The sequence below is a fragment of the Neopelma chrysocephalum genome, unplaced genomic scaffold (genome assembly GCF_003984885.1).
Source record: "Neopelma chrysocephalum unplaced genomic scaffold, ASM398488v2 Primary Assembly neopelma1_96773, whole genome shotgun sequence".
Classification (NCBI taxonomy): Eukaryota; Metazoa; Chordata; class Aves; order Passeriformes; family Pipridae; genus Neopelma; species Neopelma chrysocephalum.
Genome location: NW_020925417.1, coordinates 77,916 through 104,262, shown reverse-complemented (window position 1 = coordinate 104,262; position 26,347 = coordinate 77,916). Strand labels below are relative to the sequence as shown.

The following is a 26,347-nucleotide window of genomic DNA, read 5'->3' as shown; positions in this document are numbered from 1 at the left end:
TTCGTGCTGTCAAAGGATGCTCAGCACCCTCTGTGGTGAATGCATTTCAGAAACATTCCCAACCAGCACCTCCTGCCAAGAGAAATAAGAGCTGTCGGGCTCTTAGTTAGCTGTGCTAAAATTCTGCCTTTCATTCCTTTTCATTTTTCCCTCTTCCTTTCTGCAAACAGATGGCAAAACCTCTTAGAGTACTTCCACGCATCCCCATCTCCACTACAGCCCACAACAAAAACAAGGATTGCCACCCTTATAATCTGTTCTTGGCACTGGAGATATTGGAAATGCTTTTTACTTGGGACGTTTCAGGTCAAAATAATGACAATCAACACTTTTATCCTTGCTCCTGCATTCTGTAATGCCTTGTGTTCTTCATAAGAAGGCATACAGGAAATGCAGGATGCACAAAGGAAGATGAACCACTGAGTACAAGGCAACTTCCTCAGGTGGCAAAAAGTAAGACAAAGGGGAAATGGCCTCAAGTTGCACCAAAGGAGGGTAAGATTTGATATCAGGAAAAATTTCTGCACCAAAATAGTGGTTAAGCATCAGAACAGGCAACCCAGGACAGAAGTAGACTCATCATCCCTGAAAGTGTTCAAAAAATCAGCAGATGTGGACTTAGTGTTGTGGTTTAGCGGGCATGGTAGTGTTCAGTCACAGGTCAGGCTTGATGACCCTGGAGATCTTTTCCAACCTTGATAATTCTGTGATTCTATGAAGACCCATAATCTTACCTCTTGTCTGCTGACGTGGCACTTTTTTATTGGGCTGTCAAAGTGCTAGACAGGCAGGGAGTTGGAAATGGATGAGCTTTAAGGTCTCTTCCAACCCAAACCATTCTCTGATTCTATGATTATTGAAATATGCTACATTTAAATGACTAATTATAAATACAGTGATGGAATAATCTCTAACATTCAAGGTAAATACATTTAAGTACTCTAAGTGTGTGATACTGGAGACCTGGGAAAATGACAGGCAGATATAATATATTTAAGAAAACCTGGAATGGAACTGGATTGATTTTCATTACAATTAGGTACACTAACAAAAAAGAAATTACTAGCTTCTCTTCTCCATCATTAACTGCCTTAAGACAGAACCTGAAGAATAATCTTCTGTTTTTTGTTTTCCTGGTTTTTTCCCCCTACCTATATATATACATATATATATATTTTTATATATATATATTTATATATATGTATATATATAAACCAGCATATATTAAGTAGAAGTGAAATTGTTTGTATTTGGGTCAACCAAAAATTTCCATGCTTCTAGTGAAACACCTCCTCTTAATTTCAGTCCTTTCAAGAAACAAAATAAAAATTTGACCATTTTATAACACTTGGAATATTTTCTTTAAAAATTCAAAATTAGGCATCAACAAACACTGTCTCACAAAAATTAAAGGGAAATTCAGTAATACATTTTCATAAATATTTTCCTAAATTTTTTAGGTTAAACTTTTCTTCTGTTAGTTTTTAGGTCAAAGATATATGTTTGTTTTTAAAGTTAAAAATTCCTTCTGAATTTAACATGCACACATGAATAATTTGCATGGCCCCTGTGGCATTTTCCAGTTAATATTCATGCAAAGAAAAGTTCAGGTTCAGAGATAGGTGATCTAAATGCTAACAGATGCAGTTTTATTGCATTGTCCATTGTTCAACTTTATACAGCATTATTAATGTTAACACGAAATACTGACTTAGTGGAGTTACATAAATCTAACAAAGACTTAAATTAAAGACAAAGAGTAAAAGTCAAAAATTAATCTCAAACAACACTAATTTCCCCCCCCAAAACCTTTTTTCACCAGGAATTTTATGATGACTTCACCCAACAGAAAATAATCCTCTTAAGGAAATGCACTAGAATATTAAAATTGACCTTAAACCATGTATTTTAAAGTCTGTGTTAATTACTATGTGCAGCATTCTGCAATCGCTCTCTACATCAAAGATCGTTGTGACTAAGTACAAGATATGTTCAAGAAATAAGACATAAAAAATCGTAGTCATGAAATATTCATCTGGTGAGCAAATCCTTCTAGTTCATAAATATTCCATGTTGTAATCTAGTGAATTTCATCCATGACTCTCCATTAAAAAGACACAATGGCATGGTATAGATTTAAAAAAATACATGCACATAATTTAGATACAAGCAAATACTCCTACTCCGTGTAGGCTGAAAGAGCAAAGTGTCTCATTGCTAAAGCAAAATAGCCAATATTTGACTGAATTTCCTCCCCTTATGTATCTTCTTGATTCTTTGTACCACACAAAGCTCTTTACATAAGATCCATTTCATAAATGCAAAAGTGGCTAACTGAATTTATTGTCTCCTGCTGACCTGGAATAAATCAATGATACACACTTATATTACCTTCCACTGGCTGTGTTTCTTTTACTGTACTATCTTGCAGTTTCAGAATTATTCAAATGTCCCCTCACGCCACACAGGGACAGACAATTAAGACCTATATATTGCAGATATCCACTGATATCACTAAAATGTAGTCTAGCCAGGACAAAATTTGCGCTTACAACTCCAGGATAATTAATTCCTCTGTAATTAGGTCAAGCTTTCCCAGCAGAAAATTATGTAAATGTAAATTTTGCTACCATTTTGCCACAAGAAACAAAACCTCAATGAGCAAAGAGGCTTGTGAAGTTCTTTATAGTTTTTTTCCAAAACATCTTCAATCTTTGTTTCATCTGTGGCCCCACGAGTTTGGGTGAGGTCAGTAGTTGCTGGTCTGTGTTTGGCTACTGAGCATCAACCTGTCAGTCAGGTCACAGGAGAGGGATTCTTTTTTTCCCCCTTTTTTTTTTTTTGAGTGCCAGAGGCTTCTGTCTTCCTCAGCTCAACTTAATGAGCTTTCTTTTTCTTCTGATAATCTTATAGCTGATTTATCAGGCAACTTAAAAAGTGACAGGGGACTGAGCAACTTGGTAAAAACCAAGGAATAGCAGATTATGTTTCCTTCCTAATAACATTAAGGAGGAAAGATGTTAATGGTAGATCCACGTTATACACTAGAAACTGAACCAGCAAACTGGAAAGAAGGAAACAATGAAATCAAAATGCTTTCTGGCCATGTTTCTTCTCCTTCACTTTACAAAGTTCTTTTGCCTTTCTTAGTCTCCCTGAAGCCTTTAAAGGATAATTCTAATCAGCTTTCCACACACATCCTGTAGTCTGCATCACCACTTAAAAGTATGAGCCTGTCACCTGCTGCTATTCTGCAATAAAATTATACTTATGGGTTGAAGATGCTCAACAGTACTGGAGAAATTATAATTTCTCATCCAATTTCATAATAACTGGATAATAGCCATTGCTAATATTTGGTTTTAAAAATGAACGCATAAAATTATTTTGGTGTTTTCTATCATGCTGCTAAACCAGATTTTATTAAAGTAACCAGTTCTTGTGTCTACATTTCAGCAAAAGCTTGAAAATACTGAAGAAAGAAAAAAAACTAAAGACAAATGTTGCCAGAATAAGAAACACTAGATATAATAAGAAATAAGGGGTAGAGAATTCTGTCACTCAGGTGATGAAAACATAAACAGAGCAGCACCTGGGCAGAATTTATATATAGAAAATAAACACTGTACTGAAAAGCTGCTCTTTTTTTTTTTAAACATATTATGCTGACAAAGATAACAAAGTTCAGTAAATTGGAGACATCCACCTCAACATATGAAGTGACTTTTCTACATGAAGTTGTAACTGTATATTGTACCACAGTGGTAGCTATCTAAAGGGTCAGGGAAAAAAATACTCTGAAATATGCATAATCTAAACAGTTTTCCAGTTACTTTTAGAGTAGAGACTGCCAACTGTTCCAGTTGGGCTTCTCTCACCTCATCAAACTCCCTACTCTGAAATCCTCTCTTCTTTCTGACTGTATCCCACTTGTAAGTTCCCAGAGAAAGCGAAGCCTTATTGGGCTCTTTGGACTGCCTGCAGCAATATTTGGGTGTGATGACATTCTGGAATTTACAGAGGTCAAACTGCACTTCCTAATGGTCCTGTTCTGGTCCTAATGTTGATGAATCCTCAGAAATTTAACTCTATTCAAGTTACATGCTTGCGAATAATGAACCCTGAACACCTGTTAAAGGGCACATAGACTATTTTTTACAATTTTTTTTTACTTGTTCTTCTTTCCCTGGTCAATGGCACCTGTATTCTCAGCCCCTCTATCACCATTTTACCCTGACAAAGGGTTTGGGAACCCATCTCCAGCCTGAGAGGATGTTTTCTGTACTCCCAAAGAGTGGAAATGTGTGGTCCTACAGATGACACAGTCCTACAGATCAATCACACCACTTACTAAACCGCAAGAAACTTAATTTTCCTGGAGTTTCTTTTGAGCTGTGGAATCAGTTCCCTCACCTTCTCTTGTGATGCTGCTGAGCTGCTTTACTAGGTTGTTTTGATGCCTTTTAATCAGGCTCCCTTCATCACTTTGATTTCACCAGGTAGGCCCTTGCTGTTATGTTTCACTGTAATGCACTCTGGTTTTCTATTAATCACATCCTCTTTGCTCCTCCAGTTCTCACCAGATAGACTGTTGCCACACTGCGTAATGACATAAAAAAAAAATCCAATGTTTATAAAGCTAAATTGTCTCTTTACTATTCAGATATGGTTGTGAAGACTGTAAAGGTGCAAACAAAGTAGATTTATTGAGTCTTACCCACAAGTCCCACCTCCTCCCCCACCTCACCTATAGACTTCTCAGGTTCCAGGTAGACCTGTCACACCAAGATAAGTGACTTCAGCAAAGAAAATGTAGTTTTCTTCTTGGACAAAGGCTTCTGCCGACACCACATGCCTCACAGAACAATCAGCCCTACAGAGCTGAAGTAGACAAGAAACTTTGCAAAGAAAGGCAAAAAACGGGGCTCAGATTTAGGGCTGCCAAGTCAAAGCAGAACAGTGCAGCCACTATGGACCATTTTTGAATGAACAAAATTCATGAGAAACACAGATACAACACTGTTTGTTACAGAGTATGAAATTAAATTCAGTGGAAAATGAAATTATATAAAAAATACCCCATTTAATTCAATGCTGATTAACTAGATTACTGTAGTTTTAATATATATTTTTTCTAAGGCAAGGATCAGATATTTCTCCTAATATTTTTCCATCAGTTTGATTTCTTCAAGACCAGAGAAAAACTGTATAATTTAATTCTTTCTGTATTTAACTGTGAGATGCATGAAAGAAATGCCTAACACACTCCAATTCTAAGCAGTATCAAGATTCATAGCCTGTTAGTTTAATATTCACACCTTATTTTAGTAAAATTTTTATTTCATGGTCTTTGGACATTCATATATTTAGCTGCAATACTTGAAACATAATTAGTCTATTTCATTTTGAATTACTGATTCTTTGGAAGTGCTTAGGTCCCTTCTTCCACCCTGAGAGGGCAAGTGATGAACATACTGATGTTTCAGAAGGACCTGATATATTTATTTATTTTGTTTATGTTGCGTTGGTCAGGATCTGTTGTTTTAATGTAACCAAGGCTGATCCAAAAGACATCACTAGCGAGGACAAAGTTAATCCACTGCTCGGTTTTGTTGCTGACTTAGGCTAATGCATTGTTCAGCTACAAGCTAATGACTCCTGCAGATGTTTCTTATTTCATGCCAGAAAAAGTAGAAGCTAAATTTAAATATTTTCTTTTTTATGACTGTCATTGTTCCCCTTATAAATTACAGCCCATTCAGTCATATTTTTGAATAAATCAAGTGACACTGACAGTTTTCTTATCTGCAAAAGTTAATCTTAAAGGACCAAATTCTGTCCTCATTAGACTATTCATAATGAATAACTGATGATTAAAAAGTTGACCTGCCTAAGAAGGTGAGGAAAGTAATAGGAATTTTTAATCAAGACATGCCTCTTTCTCTCGATTCCAGCAAGAGCACATTTGTACTTAAATATGTTGGTGTGTCTCTATCTTCATGTTTTTTCACACCCTTACTGCCCTCCTCTTGCAAATGGAGAAACCAAGGAACACCTTCAAGAATGTTTTTTGTTTAATCTGTTGCCAATTCGAATTGAGTTTGCCAGAACTCGGTATGCTGCTTTATATTTCTAGATAACAGGAATATAATACACTGAGATTTAGCTCTTAAAATATTTTTCTTCCTGTTTTTTGGGGGCTTGAAGGCTTGATCCACAATCATGATCCTGTTACAGGCCTTGATGTCATCACTGCTCGTGCATATGCAAATCTTGTACCAACACAGGGCTGCAACAACTCCTCAGAACCTTTTCTCAGATGTATCCATGTAGCGCAGATTCCTTACTAATGATGAAAACTCTGCCACAGTAGGAACGTTTTTAGTTCATATTGTCCCAACATGAGAAAACTGGTTAACGTAAAGGAAGGACTCACCCACCATAAGAACTGGGGTTTTGTGTGGAGAACTGAATACAAAAAAATGTTTTTGAAGATCTGAGAATGGCCTGGTTCAGGTATTATGGTGCCTTTTAAACAACCTTAATACTTAGACAAGTATATTCTACTGAGCCCTATAGTACTCACTTTAGGTTGTCATCTTAATTAAATGCAAGTTGTTGGAACTGAGCTTTTCACCCTTTCTAAATCTCTAGTCACTTTAAGAGATAAATAAACTAGGAAACAAACATTTTTTAATGAATATATATGTTACTATCACAACCTAGAGGAACTGCACATAGAAGATCTCAGTTCTTCTGTTCTGTTAAATTTCTAATAACATCTTACCTTTTCCTCAGGATCTCCCTTTCTTGGCACTTCCCCATTGATGGTTTTTGCTACAACACATCTGACAGTCTGGGGACTAACACACTCTTTTTATCTTACTTTGTTGTGGGATTTTTTGTTGGTCTGGTTTATAAAACAAATTAATTGTTGACTCATAGCAATAAATATGCATTTTAAGCTGAAGTTGCTTCCAGACTAGGCTGGAAATGAGACCAAAGCATTTCCTACAAATGAGGAACTTCTCTCCTGTTTCTGTTTACATCATGAAAGGCACCAGACTCCATGAAAACTGCTAAGTATGTTTAGAAGAAAAATTAACTCTAAGGCAGTTACCACAGCAGCAGCTGTTCTTTCCTCTCTAATTTTCCCTACAGCTGCAGCTAGAAAGACCAGTTGAGCGAACACAGTCAACAGAAGCTGAATAGTTATTGCCATTCAAAGCTATGAGGAGCTACAAAAGGTACTGGCTGGGATTTAGAGAAAGGACTCAGGAATTCGCAGATATCCTGGACTTTCCCTCTGAAGCTCAGAATACATGCACAGGTGCATCACTCCCAACCCTACCTTCCAGAGGGTGGAATACTATACAGGATAAATAACTGCAACCCATGATCTTTTTGGTGGTTAAAAGGAATAAAAAAAGCATTACTCAGATTGAAACACAGTATTTGAAGCATCTCCATGGGGATTTGAAGTCTCAGCATTTGCACCCCATAGTCTATGCAGAAAATGCTTGTATGGCAAACATAAATATTCCAGGATATTTTGACCAGCCCTTAGGAAATAAGTGTAGGACATCATTAAGGCTGAGAGAATTGGGATTATTCAGCCTGGAGAAGAGAAGGCCTTGGGGTGACCTAATTGTGACCTTCCAGTACCTGAAAGGAACTGACATGAAAGATGGAGAGAGACTATCGATTCAGACTGACAGAGAGTGGGTTTAGATTAGACATTAGGGAAGAATTTCTTGGCTGTGAGGATGGTGAGGCCCTGGCATAGGTTGCCCAGAGAAGCTGTGGCTGCCCCATCCCTGGAAATGTCCAAGGCCAGATTCGACGGGGTTTGGAACAACTAGTGGAAGGTGTCCCTGCCCATGGAAGGCGGATAAAACAAGATGATCTTCAAGGTCCCTTCCAACCCCGACCATTCAGCGATTTCATGATTCAGAGTATTATGCATATGGATAGATAAACATATAGATTGTATATGTGTGTCTTGTACCCATCTATTTGTAAAAACAAAACCCTGCATGCGTTCATGCATATTTGAATTAGATTTCTGTCGAAAACATAGATCAGAAGAGTGGAACTACACATATTTGCACCAATTATGCATGAAGCAACACATAAACTGAATAGAATCATAAATACCAGGGAATTTGAAGTGTGATTTCACCAAACCATGAAGCCTAAATTCTACCTCATTCTTTTCCTAGTTTCAGAGACAAAAAATCTGAGATCATGTCCAAATCAACCACCCCTCGCACATGCTTTTCCAGACTTCAGAATGGCCTGACTTACAGTGGTATCAAAATGAAGATGGTATGGATGACTGGAAAGTTTGTACCTCAAATTAATATTCTAATATTACAGATATAACCACAGAGGACCAGCTGAAATATTAATTTCAATCGCATTGATTATTTTCTTCTAACATTAGAAATAATATATTTACTCTTCTAACTCATGATGTGATGGCAATTCTCAAGCAGGTGTTCAGCTTAAGTAATACATGTGAAATACTTGTTCTGCAACCATAATTCAGCATAAAATCTCATGCCTTAATAAGTTTGGTCATTAATATACTATAAATATAAATTAATTACTCTTAATTCTTATTTTATAGCATCGTCAAATTGGAGAAAGCTGTACATCTGTGATAAAACCTAAAAACTCCCATTATCCCTAAATTAAATTATTCATATGCTTCATATATAGCATTTCACTTAGGTCCTCATTATCCAGCAGTCATGAGGGTAGAGGAAGATAAGCACATGGCACATAGTGTCTTTTCACCCCCAAACAACCATCTCGGATAATTTACTAGGTAAAATCACAAACTTATTATGCAGTTCCTGTAATTACACTTACATTGGGCAGAGAAAAATAAAGAAAAAAACAACAAACCAAACCAATTAGGAACTAAAACATTTAGTTATTTCCCTTACCCAATTAAAATGGTATTCTGTGAATAACTGAATCCTATGCTGAAAAAAGTAAAAAAAAAACCTCTTTTCGTGTGTGCCACTCAATTCTTGTACATTCAGAGTTATGCTTACTTCAACCAGCAGTTCTCATTCTTCAGTATACTTAAGAATAAGGTATATTTGTTCAAGATAATACTAGTTGTATATATTCCAGTTTAAAATCTTAAAAAAAAATCATTTAGTGTGCTGGAACTGCACAGAAAAAAAAATATAAGAGAGTAGATACATTATCCTACACTGTTTTAAATACTTAAAGGAATTTTGCATCTGGATGATGAACAGCAAAGACGCTTAAGCAAGTGACTTAATGGAGATTTTAAATCAAAAAGGAATAAGCATAGGAAGGCATCAGATCACACAGTTACACCCTGAAAAGAAATTTCTGCAATACACATAGAAAATTTTCCCAGTTAGAAATACTAAACTTAATCAGAGAAACATTTGGCATTCTCATTCTCCTGCTTCTGAACATAAATATTTTTATTACTGGAGATAATAAAAAGGATTTATGAGCTATTGCATCTGTTTTTAGTATCAAAGAAATATTTCCTTAATTCATCATTTAAAAACAAGTAAACATGCATGCAGAGAAAAAGGTAAGCAAAAGTGATTCTAAATCATGATGAATTTTGCTCTGCTTAGTAAACCCTTTATATAAATAGTTTTAAAAAAAAAGCTGGAAAAGAACTTAAAGGGGAAAAGAAAGAAAAAACAACAATGTCCATCTGTCTCTGGTTTCAATATTCAGTTTTTAATTTTTTTTTCTTTTACTCTGGAACTGCACTGCATTTAGAACTTGTATTAGCCTGAACACCACCAAGTTTTCGATCTGATAATTTTTCCCTAAGAAGACTAAAATCTTCCAATCTGAATCTCCTAGGATGCCAGAATTAACACGCATTAAAGACCAATTTTTTTTTCAGCTAAAGAATCAGCTTCTTCTGGAATTTTTATTTTAGTAAGTAGCTTCCATGCTGTTGAATCACATTCTTCTACACAAAAATCCAGGAGAATACTATGTTATATAAAACAGGAACACAAACAGGAACAGAACTTTAAGAATATTTCCTAAGTCTAAATTTTATGAGCAAATTATGTTGTCTGGTCTCTTCAAAACCACCAAAACAGTTACTTAACATTAGCCAAGAAACTAAAGGAAAAGAAACTATAACTATCACCCCATTGCTGGCAAAAAAGAAGAGTAATTAATCGCTGAGCATGATGATACTTAATTATCCCTAATCATTAGGAACTATTAATTCTTAGCGAGCAGTGTATTTAAAAAGTATAAAAAGTCTTGCAATGCTTCATTTCTTTAGAGTTGGACAAGACATATGAAACTTTTTTTTAATATTTTGCAAAGATAGTGGCAAACATAGAAAAATAAGTCTAATACGAGAAACTGTCTGAAGGGCATTAAAAATCAATTAGTAATAATAAAATATGTGTGTTTTCCATGTTTGTTTAAAAAAAATAGTATTATGATGATCACAATAACAATAATATCAATAATATTTCTATTGATATTGTTTTTATTCTTAATAATAACAGAAAAATATAATAGTAACAATAATAACAATAACAATAACAATAACAATAACAATAACAATAACAATAATAAAGGTGGTGAGAGACCTATTTTAAACACCAGGACAGGGATACTGAAGTGCAAAGCCAACACACCATGGAACATCACTGTAATCAGCCCAGCAGCTGTGTCAGAGAGTCTCACAGGCACCTGGACCACTTCAGAGGCACTTGTGGTTGTGAAATGTGCATGAAGTTGTGTACCAGAATATTTATTTCATTAGACCTTGGCATGTCATGTACTCTGCTGTTTCAATCTGCTACAGCTGCTGCCCACCAAGACCTCTCTCTTTCAAAGTGGTTGAATTATTCACATGTTCTCTTTCCAGACAACATTAAGAGCACCTATCCAAAGAGCAATTTCCCTTGTCTGTCAACATAAGCTCTATAGGTTTTTATGTGCTGCCTATTTCACTGGCAGATCCAGCAAAACACAACTGGTTTATTCTACCTACCTTTTTTTTTGAAGCTGGTTTAAAATATAAGGTCACAAATACATTACATTCCTAGGAAAATTTTATTTTTTTTTTTAGTCCCTATTCCTTCCTCTGCCTTCCTCTGTCTCTTCTTCACCCCGCAAAGTAGGGTAAAACCCAGTGGAAATGCACCTGGATCAGAGGAGTTTCCTCCTTTCCAGCCCAGGAAAGTGCCAACTCTTGTTTTTGGAGCACCTGCCTTTAGTAGGCTCTGTATACTTGGAGTTTCCAATTAAATAATACCTGGATGGAAAGTCCCCACTGTTTTATGACGGTGCTCCCTGTCCTACATTTATGCTTTTCTCAATATTTTTGTATGCAAGCCTTGGCACCAGTGTTGGAGCTCTTAATCAAAACATGATGTACTTCTGAGTTCTTCATCTCTCCGATGGAAAGCAGGGGCTAGGGATGTTTTGCAAATAAACCGGTGCTCACAGACCTTGTTTATCTTTGCAAGGCCTCATCCTGATCAGTAGGCCTGGCAACAAGAGGCTGGATGCTTTCCATTTGTCCTTTTAATTAGATGCATAAAAATGCATAAAATCTCCTTCAGTGTGTGCCACTGTTCTTTTGTCAAACACTCCAGTGCGTGACTGGAACTGCTCATTCCTTGCCAGTTTGTACGTTCAAATAACAAATTTGTAAATGGAAAAAAATAAGAAATATGATACAAATTTCAGCACAGGGTTTATTTGATGGGCTATTTTTCATGAAAGTATTACACTTCTCACTACCTACAAACACTGTGTATGGTCATATCAAGATCAATGGTATCATGTAGGTTTTTAAGGTATGTCATGTATTTCAAAATGCTCTATGAAAGACATATTCTGATTAAACTTAAGAGTGTATTAATCACCTTTTTTTTTTTCAATTGCCAGTGACATTTTGGGCTGCACAAGGCAGAGCATTGCCAGGAGGTCAAAGTAGGTGATCCTTCTCTCTGCTTAGCACTGATGAGACACATCTGCAGTTGTGGGCTCCCCCAGGACAAACAACAGAAGAACATATTGGAGAAAAAGCCCACAAAGATGGAGAAGGAACTTTCACACAAAGAGTCACCAACAAGGGCATCCTCAGCAGAGATAAAGAAGTCATTATCCCATTCTAATCATTGTTTGTTGGGTCACATCTGAAATAGTGTGTTCAGATTTGGTCTCTGTTGTGGAAAACAGACGTGAATGGGCTGGAGAGGGTCCTGAGAAGGGCCATGAAGATGATCTGAGGCTGGGAAGTCTGACATGTGAGGAAAGGCTGAGAGACCTGAGTTTGTTCAGCGTTGAGAAAAGAAGGCTGTGGGGAGACCTCACCACCATGTTTCACCATTCAAAGTGTGGCTACAAAGAAGATGGAGAGTCCCTTTGTACAAAGAATCACATGGAAAAGATGAGGGGTCATGTGTACAGATAACTCCTAGGCAGCCTGTGGTTGGACACAGGAGGAAAATTTTTGCCAAGAGAACAATCAACCATTGGAATAATCTTCTGAGGAAGTGCTGGATTCCCCAACATGGGACACTTTTAAGATTCAACTGGAGAGGATTCTGGTTCATCTTGTCTAGACAGAGCTTTTGGTAAAAAAGTTTGGACTGAATGATCCTTGAGGTCCCTTCCAACCTGGGGTTCTGTGACTCTATGAATACCCATTATTGAACCAGTCTCACTAATTGTGACTTGAGGCCTTATTTCCCAACAGATTTACTGGCAATCAACACCAAAGGCAATTGTTTTGGCAGAAACGTTGCAGAATTATGACTTACAACATTTTCTGCAATGCATTCAATGTCATTTATTAAGCCATTCTGCTTGCACACATTCAGATTACTCAATTTAAATTTCTGCGCATTATGCACTCTTCAAGCTACTCAGAAACTAAAAATTAGGGCTTAATTCATCAAATTATTTTTATTATTTTGTATTGATTGCTTTTAACAGCATTCCATAACCTTTGAGAACATCTTGATTATGTGATAATTTCTGTTTAAAATATGTGGTTCGTAGCTAATTCCACATAAAACACTTCTATAACGGAAATGTGAAACTATAGGCTATAGGCTTCAGAATAGAATACTGAGAAATGCCCTCAACATTCTGAATGTTCAACTGCTATAGACTTACTAGGAGGAATATTACCAGTCCATACTCGTACAAATTCTAATCGTAAGGAAAGTAACACAGAAGTGGTTTTCAATAGTTTAGGAAATACCTTGGGGGTACTTCCCACCAGAAACACAAAAGCAGAAATCAGATTCACACAAAATCAACTTCATTTTAATTGGGTGCCATACTGATAGGGTTCCACTTTACTTTCATTGCTCAGAACTGGAAGCACTCACACTTTCACACTTTGCCTACAAAGAAAGACAGAATCAGCACAGAATTGAAACAAACACCACAGAGAGAGCCCAGCAGGAAAAAGTTTGTTTTCAATCCCTCCTCTACCACTCCCTCTCACGCTTTTCCCGGAACAGACCAACCTTTGACCATGAAACCTGATTATTCCTCCTCAGTTCAAATAAACACAGGCCCACCTCACCAATCTGATGTTGCACCTTTATTTTTACCAACAGAACTACTGAAATAATCTTTAAGAATAAAAATATAAGCAAACAGAAAATTATCTCCTTTTCAATTTTTCCAAATAATAAATCAAGAGTAGAGCATGACACTTCACTGAAGAAAAACTCACTGCCTTATAATAAAATCTCCCTGTTGACAGTAGGAAAGGTGGTGAATAAGTAATTTACATAGATTCTGTCGCTATAGAACTAAATACAGTCAATTTGGGTGACATTACACATTAACAGATGCAGAAATCTAGAGTCCACACTCTATTTTCCAATATCCTGGTCAATCTACACCTAGGACTGTACTAGGGAGAACATTGCCAACAGGCTAAGTGATGTGATTATTTCCCTAAAGTCAGACTGTCAAGCGTGGGAAGAAAAGTCTCACAGAAATAAAGATGACAGAGTCCAGGACTTCTCAGTGGTACAATAGTGACAGCACAAGAGACAGTGAGAAGAAACTTAATTTCACAAAACTCCTCTTAAACTTATTTTTGTGTTTTGGGTCTGTCTGCTGTTTCCTTGCTTTTTTCACTGTGCAGGTGATTAAACACTGGCACAGATTGCCATGACAAGCTGCAAAGTCTCTATCCTTGGCAATATTCAGAACACAACTGGACATGGCACTGAAAAACTTGCACCCCTCGATCATCCATGGAGAAGGGGGGTTAGACTACAGACCTCCCGAAGTACCTCACATCTTCAACTACTCCGATTTTGTGAGCCAGTGCTTTAATTTGCATTATTTCAGGCTACCTAATTTAGAAGTAAAGCAGCTACTTTCATATCAATTGCACACCAGCTTCACATGACAGACAACAAGTTATTAGAAGTCTTTTGTTAGAGTGGATTCATTTCACTAATTCCACCTTAGAAAATCCATTAGTACATATGTTCAATATGTGGTGCAAGCAACGCTCCTCCTTTAAGAAAAATCACGTATTTTAAGACTATAAAAAACATCTTTGAAATCACTCAGTCATTTCTGCTCATAGCATTAAAAAGAATCTGCAATACTGACTGGAAACAAATGACAGGAATTTTATCTGTATTAATTTTTTTCAGAAGCCCTTTTCCTGTCAGTGTAGAGGTCAGGACAGCAAAAACAGAGAGTTGAGTTGTAGAAACAAAGACATAAAGCAAACAGATCAGAGCACTCTGGGTTTAATCCATCTCACTGAACTTTTATTTAGCAGCACGAAAAGGGAGGAACCCCTTTGATTCCTGCGTCTCTGGCTCAGAGACAGCAGCTGTCAAAGAAACAGTGTCCTTTGGATTTTGGAAAGAATAAACTGATATGGGAAACAATACAATGTGATAAACAAGGAACCCCACAATCACTTCTTAATCACTCGGCAAAATAAAGATATCAGCTGGCATCTCTGTTTCACCTTTCAGCTCTCCTCCCTTCACTAAGCTGCACTTAGACCCAGGTTCCTTGCATTATACAAGATCATTAACTTGCCTTTCCACCCTTCTAAAATGCACACAGACATTTTTTACCATGCTTTTCAATAACAAGTTCCTCTCAGTGAGTACTGAGAGTTGATGTAAAAGACACAGACACTTTCCAAAAGGACACGAACAGCCTATTTGAATGCAGCTTGGGAGAGTGTTCCCACCTCTTCTCTAACATGCTCATAGCTCCTCTACCCTCCTTGTCATTTTACATCATTTATTTCTCCACTTACACAAACCAAACATGTTTGTCAGTTTATCCTCTCAGACAGTTATTGAATTTCAGATTTGGGAGATCAAAACTGAGTGATTTTAAGATGCTTATTTTTCAAAAGTGAACAACATCATCACTCATGGTCTGAACTCTGGTAACCTCACAGTACACTAAACTTAGCTGCTCTTTTTTCATCAGCAATCATGTATTTCTGTCCCTGTTTTCCCCTGTGCACACACTAAACAAAACTGGAATAATTTCTATGTCAATAAAACCTTCCACCCATATCATTTCAATGTATACAGACACACCATCATTGCTTCCCCCATGTGCTGTCCATGGCTAATCTGTTTTTCCTTCATCAACTACCCATGATGATCAGGAAGCACATTAAGAGTTTTTCTGAACAATATTAATTAAAGACTTCTAATTGTCTGTAACAGTTGTTGTTTATGGTATTTCTCTAATTTACATGATTCCTGAGAATTACTTATGAGTTACTTAAAGGATACTAAGTCTGTCAACTTCTCTGTAATGCATTTCAATGCTAATGTTAAATAATTGAAAATCTTTTTCAATCTAGTTTAAAATTAATGTTTCCATATATCTACATAGATGTTTGCTAAAGAGTTAAGCCATAGCATTCTCCTTATCTTTTGGAAACATCCTGCTATTTGGGATGCTTGATATAATCACTTTTTACTCTTACCTGTTTAGCTAAATCCTTTTCTACCTTGCTGGAGGATATGATACACTAAAAAGAACTACAATGTACATTTTCCCACCTGCCTCTATCTTATTCTCTGCCAGTTTATCAGATATTTAGAATCTGTTAGGATACACTGACGACTGAAATGACCTGGCTGCACAAATAGGGTGATATTAAGATCTGACACCTCATCTCAACTTCTTTAGCATGACTAGGTACAGTATATAATATAAGGAAACATAGGAAATAAGGTGGGGTTGCCATTAGAGAAAGAGTAGGATCAGAATACGATTAGCAATTTCACATATACAAATTACTATGACAAACATTTTATAAAAATTTTGGTTGTTTTAGATACACTCGAAGTTATAGGATCAGGAAATATGGAGTATGGCAGAAAACTCATGATTTTCCATTGATAAATGTGTAAAAATCCAGCAATAATTAATATTCTTAGACTGAAATAAGGTATTATGATCAGGCCAGATTATTTTAAATCTTAGTTCTATTAAGATAGCAAAAGGAGAGTTACATTTTCAGACTTTGAACTATCCATGCAGCTCCCAAACTGTCTTTAATCTTTGTTGATCTATTTAGGGGAGACTTCTGCCTAAATATTGAATCCTCCTATATATAGGTACTTACATCCATCTATCTTTTTTCCTTTGCATGAGTTCATAACTTCCTATCTGAAGGGGATTCCTTTTATTTACCCACATTACTGTATGAGTAATGCATTAATTAATCCCTGTTGTCTTTTACTGTGAAATCCTCATATTTTAAGGTATATCCCTTGAAAATTTATGACTTTCCAGCTGGTGTCCGGAGATCAACATTATATCCTGCCATCAGGGCTGAATAAAGTCTAATACTGGAGTCTCTAATGAGGGGGGCACAGAGAACACTCAGTTGCTTTTAAAATATGCTGTACAGCCCTTTCAAGGGGAGATGGAGAGACATGGGCTCTTCCTCTGCTTCTTACATGGTGCCTGCTGACAGCCTAAATAACTAATTTTTAACCAACTTAGTGTTTTCAACCACACAGGAAATTGTCAAGAAGCCTTTTTGAGATAGGAAGGATTAAGAGATTAGCTTTTGGGCCATAACTCATTAAAAAGCCAAAGAGAGGTAACCTTTGAGAGCATTCCTTCTTAAATCTTACATCCAATAAATACTCCTAGTTAAAAGTGATCAATCAGGGTCTGGCGCTCCTGGACTCCTCACAGACCCACTTTTCAACAGATTATTTTACTTGAAACACTCCCATGTTTTAATTAATGGAGTATAATTTACTAATAGCTTACATTTATCACCATCATTTTCATAGGAAAAAATCAAAATATTATCTTAAAACACCATTTTTTTCAATGACTTATATGACTCCCTAGGGGAACATAACACTGAATACCCTTTTACTAAAAAGTAAGAGAATATTTTAAAACTTATTTTTAAAGTTTTTAACAAGGCTAGGCTGTGAATCTATACATGTAGCGTAATCATATGAGACAAATACAAGCTACATCAACACTCTGGATTTTAGTTAATATAGAAATATTAGTAAGTTCTTTGCTTAACCAGTATTTTTCAGTAGATATTCCCTATGGATTTCAAACTAGAAATGCAACATCCTGCCTGTGTAAGTGCTGTGATTACCACATACTGTCAATGTGTTTACTTATGCTTTACTCTGTTAACCAAACTGAGTTTTCGCTGAAGTGCTTAAGATTTTAGTTAAGTGTATGCGTATTTTTTAAAGCCCTGTTAATACTCCTTTGTTAATTATGGTGGCAACTCTCACAGTACCCTTTTAATTGAGATTCACTCATACCATCCTCCCAGTTAAGTGCAATGCAATTTCCTGCCAACCAAGCACACAATAAATCCAAAAGTTTCCTGAAGTAAAGCCATGCCAAGGCCATTTTAAGGCAGCATGGCCTACACCTGTAGGATAAATTCAGGCACTTCAAGCACTCATAAAAGTGATAGGGAAAGGGATGGAAAACAGGATTTTGTTGCAGTATCTTCTGGCTTCTTGTATGGGTGCGCTAAGGGAACAAGCACTTTCTTGTGCAACCCAAATGCTAGGTAGTAACCAGCTACGATGACATTTTAGAGACAGAAAAAAGTGCAGTTGGTGTCTGACAAAAGTTGGCCAATCACAGGAATTAATTCCATTTGTTTGCAGAAAACTTATCTTCAGGAGAATCAAACTAAATTCAAACTTCCTTAAAATTGCATTGTGGAGACTCAGAATTCACTCTCAGAACAGTGGTAGCATAATTTTTAGAAAAGAAACCCCCCCAAAAAAACCATAAACAGAATAACCCTGGGTTCCTGGACTGAGTTCTGCTTGCTGTCTCTCATGATAGAGATATACTTAATCCTCAGAACATCATATTCAGGTTGTGCCTGTGTAGACTTTATTTATTTATTAAAAAATGAGAACCACACAGATTTAGGACAGTTGCAACCTTAGAGAGGTGCTGAGCCCAGCTGTGACATTTTAAGCATTTTGCTCTATATACATCTTTGGGGTAATATAAGAATTCAGTCAACTTACAATGAGCTGTCTACCATCTTTTCCTTAAATTTTGATTTAAGTTTTCTTAAGAAAACATCCCACTTGCCAAGTGTTTTGGAGCTACCACTCAGATTTAGGTTTACTCTGAGTCAAATGCACATCACAAAATTTCTCTACACTTGCCTTGAACTCTATGGACTCATCTAATGATTAATTACAGCCTCCAGATGGGTAACTGTTTTGACATTCAAACAAGTGTCTACTAAGTGTTATTCTGTTTTCTCCTGTGCTGTTGGTGTCACTTTTCATGTTTAAGTAATTAATCTTTACTCTCAACATCGTCATAAAAATATCAGAAATGGCACTTTAAATAGCCATTGGCTGCAGGAGGATACATAGAAATATCTATTTACATTGATCTTTGAGAAACGTTGGACATTTTAGGGCACCACTATGATCTTTTTGTGAAGTAGAGCACTGAACTTTCCTGAGTTCTACAGATAGTCTCAAATGCTGTTTTAACTGCTTATTGATTATTATGTAGATATCTATGATACAGATGTAAGGTTAAGAAACCAATAATGAACGATGTAATGAACCCATTGCCATAGAAAATGCCATGGATGTGATCACTGGTTGGGCAGTCACAGATTAATGAAGTATTTAAAACAACTATTTCAGAGTTTAAAGTTTTCACTTACCAACCTCCACAAGGCTAGAACAGTTGGGGTCTGTGAAGCCCTCAGGACACTCACAAGAGTAGAAATCATCACTCAGCCCTGACAGACAGATGCCACCATTCTGGCAAGGGTTGGAGTCACACACATCTGCTGTGGAATAAAGGGGAAGAAAAAACAAGGTTCCTGTTATAAAAGTAACCAAAAGTTATGCACAAGCTCCAAATATGGCAGATTGCTGGTAGCCAAGAAGAGAAAGGAATGAGAAACTCTACGTCCCTTGAATAACTTCTGGCTAATCCAATTTTATATTTATTTAACAGCACACCTCTGTGTAATCATCTTTCCCTAGTCTTCCATTTCATAAAATTTGATTCCCTTAGACTCTATGACAGCTATTCATTTACAAATACAATGGCAAAAGGTAATCTTTTGCTTTCTCTTTTTTAAAGGCATGTATATAACCTCGGAAAGGAATTTACCCAGAATTTTACTTCTCTTCATTGTAAAGCTGAGAGGTGATTTCAGTTCAGGCTATTGGCTTATCACCTGGTTTGTGAGCAAACAACTGTGGCTGTGGTTACATCACCATGTGCTCCACATTTACACACCCTGAAGTCACTCAGTGGCACAGCTTTGATCCGTATCAGCCACTGAATTCAGGCCAGCAGACCCACCAACTCCATTGAGGCATGGAGGTAAAAGAACCTGAGAAGCCACAGTTCCTCAGTGCCCCTCAGCAATGCCCTCCATGTCCCAGGGAAGTCTGACAAGTTATTCCATAATCCATTTTGACTGCAGAATCAGAAAAAATGAAAGGAAACGAAGCTATGCTTCACGTCAGTTGTTCAATTAGCGTTGAAGTAATCAACAGTAGAAAGATGCAAATCCTTAAAGATGCATCACAGGGCTGCTTTAAAGTTCTACAAATACAAAGAAATATAGGACTGAATCCTCACACCAATGGGATAAATGGAATTAATCCCAAAGAATGCCCTAGACTTTGGTCAGTTTCAATTTCATACTTTTTCTTAGATAATCAAACATGTATTTAGATGTATTTTTATTTAACTCAAACTTCATTTTAGAAGACAAATTTGTGCTCTCAACTGCTCAGCATTAGTTTTAGAAATACTAATAATTTGTGCAGTAAATGTATCTGAAAGAAAGATCTGGTAATTATTAAAAAATAAGTACATTATTTTGCATGCTTTTTAAATTGGAAAGTTGCCAGTCCTTTAGCCATGTAACTGAAAAGACCTAAAAAAATTCACTTGTTTATGTGAGTAATACTGACAGTATGGCATGTTTTGGACTATAGCAGTGGTAAGGGAACTCAACATTTCCACACCTTTCTGGTACATAAACTTCAGATTAGTGCTTCAATTTTAACAATCACTTGAGAAATGCAACTGACATATGAAACTGCCTTTACAAATTCTGTGCGTCAGTTGCAAAAAACCTGAGTTGTGCTAGGTTATTTTTAGTTTTATTTAATTTTAATTTGTCTGCTTTAATCTGCCCTTGTGATACAGAGGACTCTAATGTGCCTAGGTTCTTGGAATTAACAGTTTTGTCTTGAAGACTGGCGAGCTGATGGAGAAGCAAAGCTATTTGAAAATAGTAAATGACATAAAACATTACCTGTCTAAGGATCAGACATTATTTGTCTTCCTAAGTAAATCTAAATAAGTCAAGACTTTTCATTTTCTGCTTTTGTTGCATCATTGAGGTAGCAAACGATGTTTGTTTATTCCTTTATGGGGCTTAGACATTTGGTTCTGAAAGAACAGATAATATCAAACAAATGCTCTGACAACTGTATTCCCATATCTCTAATAAAATTAATAAACTAAACAGCATCTGGAGCAGGAACACTTAAGCAAATCTGTATGGATATTCTGATTAAAATGAGAGAGGACATATTTGCTACATATTTCCTAATTCAGTGTCCTTCTGATTTTAATTATGCTATTGAGAAAGAAAAAAAATAAGGGAAGATAAAAAGACAAATACTTTTTCCATTTGTAAATTTTATATTAATGGACAAGCAGATTGCATACCCAGTTTTCCACTATATTTCCAGAAACTGAAATCTCCTACAATGACCAAAGTGCCCACACTTAATTGCATAGTTTTCATTTTTCTGAAAATCCATGCTGGCTTTTTCAGTCTGAAGTAAAGTGACCTGACCTGAAGTTTGGGACTAATAAAGCAGAGGCTGTCCTCTGTCAATAGTCATTTATTTCCGTGTTCAGGAAATAACTGCACTAATTGCTCTTTAGACACATCACCTTGGCCTGTCATTCATGGGCGTAATTTTCATAATGTCATTATATCATGTTACAGAAATAATATGAATACAGCACACATCTAAACAAAATGGGACAAAAAAAGGAAGAAAACGCAAGGGACAAAAGGTTCCAACAAAAAAAAAATTGCCTGGCCTGTCTCACTATGCTAAACAGGACTAAAGAGGGAATGGTCAAAATACACCATGGTATGAAATCAAATATGATGCAGTCAGAAAAATGAGAAGTTGCACAATTCTACTTAAGACAAGGTACCACGCTGTGCAAATTTTGATACTTAAAGCAGTAAAAAATCACAGAAAATATTATCTCCCTTATTTATAACTTAATGTCTCTGAAATTGTGCTGAACAAAATAAGTATCATCTTTGAATCAACAATATCCCCCTTGATTTACATGTTGTGCCTCTTGATAGGACGTTCATGTTGAAATATTGAAATTAATTTGTTACACATTCCTCTGAGTTTGATGAACAGATTTTGAGTTTGAAGGCTGTTCTTAGTAAGAAGAGCTTATATGGGTGCACTTTGTCTTCACACAACTGATGAAGGGATTTGTTACCATTAAAATGCAACACAGCTTTTAACACAACAATGGTTTTAGAATTTCACCTAAGAACAATTGTGAACGGAAGAATAAAATAAACACAAAGAAATATATCCTTTACAGTAGCTCTTACAGAACTGTGCTCTGTGCTGATGACTTTCCACAGTGATAGGCAATGTGCTGTTTGTGTAATAGACTGTGTAATTTGACAAATTTTTGTAAATTAAACACTCTAAGAGAAACTCAATTATTAAAAATAAAAATAAAAATTATTATTGTACATAATTAAGACACCCTGAAAGGAGTCCAGTAAGATGCCAGTGTCAAATAAAAACAATATTTCATACTTTTTCTTTCCTATGTCTGACTAACCCTTCACTTTTCATTACATGGCTACTCAAGTGTAAAAGTGTCTCAAGACTATGCATAAACCATGTGCTACACCTATTGCTGCCTTCATATCATCCCTGGGAAATTCTCAGACAGTAAAACCTCATTGCATCAAAGCTACTGAGATTCATTGCAGGGACTTGTGGAGCAGAGTCAGCAAGGATGAGCTCACATGCCCTCACCTTTTTGCCCCCAGACTGGCAGAACTCATAACCACTTTGAATTTACCTCTTTTAGGGACTGCTTGCTTTGAATCAATGTTATATATGAAGTTTATTTTATAAATTAAATTATGTATGTATATATATACATACACTTTTCCTCCTTTTTGATGACATAATTCATGGAAGAGTGAAGGTAGAAATGCAATCGCATTATCACAGACCTTACTGTATTGAGGGGCAGACAAAACATTCACAGGATCAGAGTATACTAAATTTGGGGGATTTTTTTTTAATTATTATTTTTCCTCACATTGTTTATTTCTTCAGAACTTCTTAAGTCAAATAAGTCCTTGAGTGAACTGTTCATCCTCTCTTTGGAAACAGTAATTGGTTAAGAATAAAAGGAACGTGACAAAAAGAATAAAATTAAAGTGGAGATCCACATATACTAAAAAATTAGAATTTTAATTAAGACACCCCCCCTATTCTCCAAACTCAGGAAAAATTATACAGCAAAACTCAAATAAAATGCTGTTGTATTTGCTCTCTAATAACAACTAGAATTTTTTTTTAAGACCATGATGTTTTTGTCCTTAGTGAATAACTCAACCAATGAAACTGGATCTCTTTTATTATAGCACTTGGAGAAGAATTGTTCTGTAAGTCCATTGCACTCCATGATGTACATTCACATAACCACTCTTAAACCACATCCTTTTCAAAAAAATACTGAATTGCTTCTTTCCACAAGCAAGCAATGGTGAGGAGCTGGGTAAAAACTGTAAACCCAGTCTTTGTTGAACTTTAAGCTTTTATATAACATATTATTTTGTCCTACAAAACCTCACAAAAATTGTGTGATTCTTGATTGAGGAGTGCAATCCTTTACTTGACAGCAAAGGACAACCTGAAAGAAAGGACTCAAGTCTTCTGTATAAATAATGCAGTACACCAAGATGTTAATAGTTAGCCCATCAATCCTTGTCAAGAACAGAAATTCACAGTTTATGGAAACAATTTTTGTAGTATGAAGGTTGAAGAAGATGCACTGGGCAAAGAGAGAAGTTCCATCCCACAACCACTTGCATTTTCACAAAGCACTCCTTGTTGTAAAAGTACAGAGAACAGCCAGCTACCATTACTGTACGCTAATTCATTTGTGGTTCACTAATGTTTGTCAATGAAAAATATGAAAAAAAATTCCCTCAGCTATCTTCTAACACCTAGAATAATAACTGCTAGGATTTCTGGGAGAAGTGTTGCTGTAAGAAACAGCTGCTCGAGACAACAACGTGATAACAAAGAAAGAAGTGTCTTTAAAGAGTCCTGTGGATTCACAACATTTCAAAACTGTAAGGAAAGAAGGGACTGAAGAAAGACCATTCAGGTGTTCGGGTCAGATTTGCTTCTGTAATTCAAAAACAGAGAATGTTGCATGAAACAGAAAGTGTGCATGGAAAAATTCGACCCTATTTCTGCTTTCATATAATGTACATTAATATAAATATGGATACACTTAATATGCATTGTGTAATGAGGCAGTGAAATTTACAGTAGCTGATACTCAGCTAAATGCACTGACGTTAGCCACACAAGTTTTTAGGCAGACACAATGCCCTTTACTGGTAAGCTGTGTGATGTGTGTTATAAAGTTCAAGCATTTGGTTTCACCATTCAATGGAAGAGGTGGACCATCATTCCTATCTAAAAAGCAGCTATACTTTTATTCAATTTTCTACATGGCTAATGGAAATAAGGCTTATTTTTAAAGCTCTTTCAAAAGAAATAAAAATAATAACCATTCCCTTTCATGAGGATAAAACTAATTCCAAAGAAGAAATCTCCAGCTGGCACCAAAGAACAAACAGCCTTGAAAACAGTCAGTCAAATCTGGTCTAGAAACAGTAAAAAAGAGCCTCAATTATGAAGCCCAGAAGAGCACCTAAACTTCAGCAGAAGTCTGAGAAAGTACTTGCTACCTGTAGCAGTTTCACGTTAAAATCAATTTTCAGGAGAAGAGCTTTACTAGTTTTTTGATTTACGGAATCATCTGTCCAGTGTCCAAGTTCAAACCTGTTTCTCCACAGCTAAACTACTACTTAGAAGCAGAACCATTAATCATGTTGAATACACACCTGTGCAGAGATGCAAAATGTGAACATAGAAACAGATGAGTTCTGCAGTTCTTTTTAAGAAATTTGTAAGCTGTTTTTTTTTTCAGATTTTATGGTGAGGCAGCTAATTTGGTTTTTCCTAAGTTAAAAAGACAGTTGGAATAATTAAATTATCTCCCTTATTATTTGACAAATACAGTTTCTAGATACCAGTAGCTCATCTACATCTCCTTCTGCTTGTTTTCTAGGCTGATTTGCTTACTACGCAGGTAAAAAGTTCAGCAAACTTGCTAACTAGAATAATAATGGCACACTGTTTAAACGGTTTTAGAAAATGCATGAACAGGTAACATCAACTCTGAATGTCCACACATGAATTGGGAAAGAAAAACTATTTGAGAATGTTAATCTTGGAGTAACAAGTTCATGGTTTTATCACAAGTCTCACAAAAATCAAAGCAGTTACTTCTGAAAGTCTCTGAGATCACAAGAGACTGTATGTGCTTGAATAAGCTGTAGCTTGTAGTTGTGGTGGTGAACTGAAAAGTACTTGTGTAAACTAGGTCTAAAAAATTTTTTCTAATTTTTACTTCTGGTCTTGTAATCTCAGGGGATGCACCAGCTGCCTTCTCAAACTCTCAGCTGATATTACAAAAAGAAAATCAGATTATTCTAAGCAGAGAATTATCATTTGTATCCCACACTGGGACTGGGCTGAAACATTAATCCTGGGTGAAGATGAAGTGCTGACTTAAGCTTTGGGTTTAATCTAATAGTACAATACTGTAAAAATGTGTCTCCATTTTAAGAGTTAGAATAGAGCTCTAAAATAATATCTGCAGATAATAGAGTAATTTCTATTACAATAAATCCCCTTCTGACTTAAAAAAATATAATCTCTTCCCTTTCCAAAGGTCTACAGTATGAGCTAGTTTATTCATTTGAATGTGAAAGCGCAGTAGGTCACTGCACTTCAGCCTGATGTTACAGATTTTTATAAGTATCTGATGTTTGACCATATGAAACACAACTAGAAACAGAAAACTGCTTTAAAAGTAAACTCTTCTCTCTTTCATGGGTTACAGAGAGTTCATTTCTATGCCAACAGGCTCTTTAGGAAAAAAAAAAAAGACGAACTATTCCTGTTGTCTCACATCTTTATTAGTATAAAATGGATCAAAAACGATTAAGGGGGGGGAATGTGGTTATATAACACACTTCTGAGTATTTTTACAACTTGTGGGAAATCTTTCATTCTCATGCTGTCATGTGGATTTGGGGAGAAGCTGTCACCAGCCAAGACATTGCTTTATCAAAGGAAAAAGAGATATATTCCCCCTCTGATTGATCCGCTGGTGGTACCAGTGACACACCAGCACCCACCACCAGCAGTGATACTTCCCACACAAGCAGGGAGAGAGCTGATAAATGCCTTTAATGAAGATACCCCAGCTCCCATCAACACAGTCTCCCACATCTTTTCTCTCTGCATGCTCAACAAAGCTGGCAAAAAATTACACAGGCACTCCTTGCAGGTACTCCTTTGATTTATGGCTGTCACACACATCACCTGTGTTTACATTGTTATTTGCCACTTGCTAACACTCAGGTGGGTAAACC

At 36.2% G+C, this 26,347-nt stretch overlaps 1 protein-coding gene across 3 annotated transcripts in view; it reads right to left on the bottom strand.

Annotated features, from left to right (window-relative positions):
- EDIL3 (EGF like repeats and discoidin domains 3) overlaps positions 1-26,347 on the bottom strand; it is a 240,073-nt gene that overhangs the window by 155,664 nt on the left and 58,062 nt on the right. For 2 of the 3 annotated variants that reach the window (XM_027709380.1, XM_027709382.1), the window contains exon 2: positions 19,226-19,354. In XM_027709380.1, coding sequence (XP_027565181.1) covers positions 19,226-19,354 — 129 coding nt within the window. The remainder of the gene's footprint in view (positions 1-19,225; positions 19,355-26,347) is intronic. The other variant, XM_027709381.1, reaches the window with a different exon arrangement.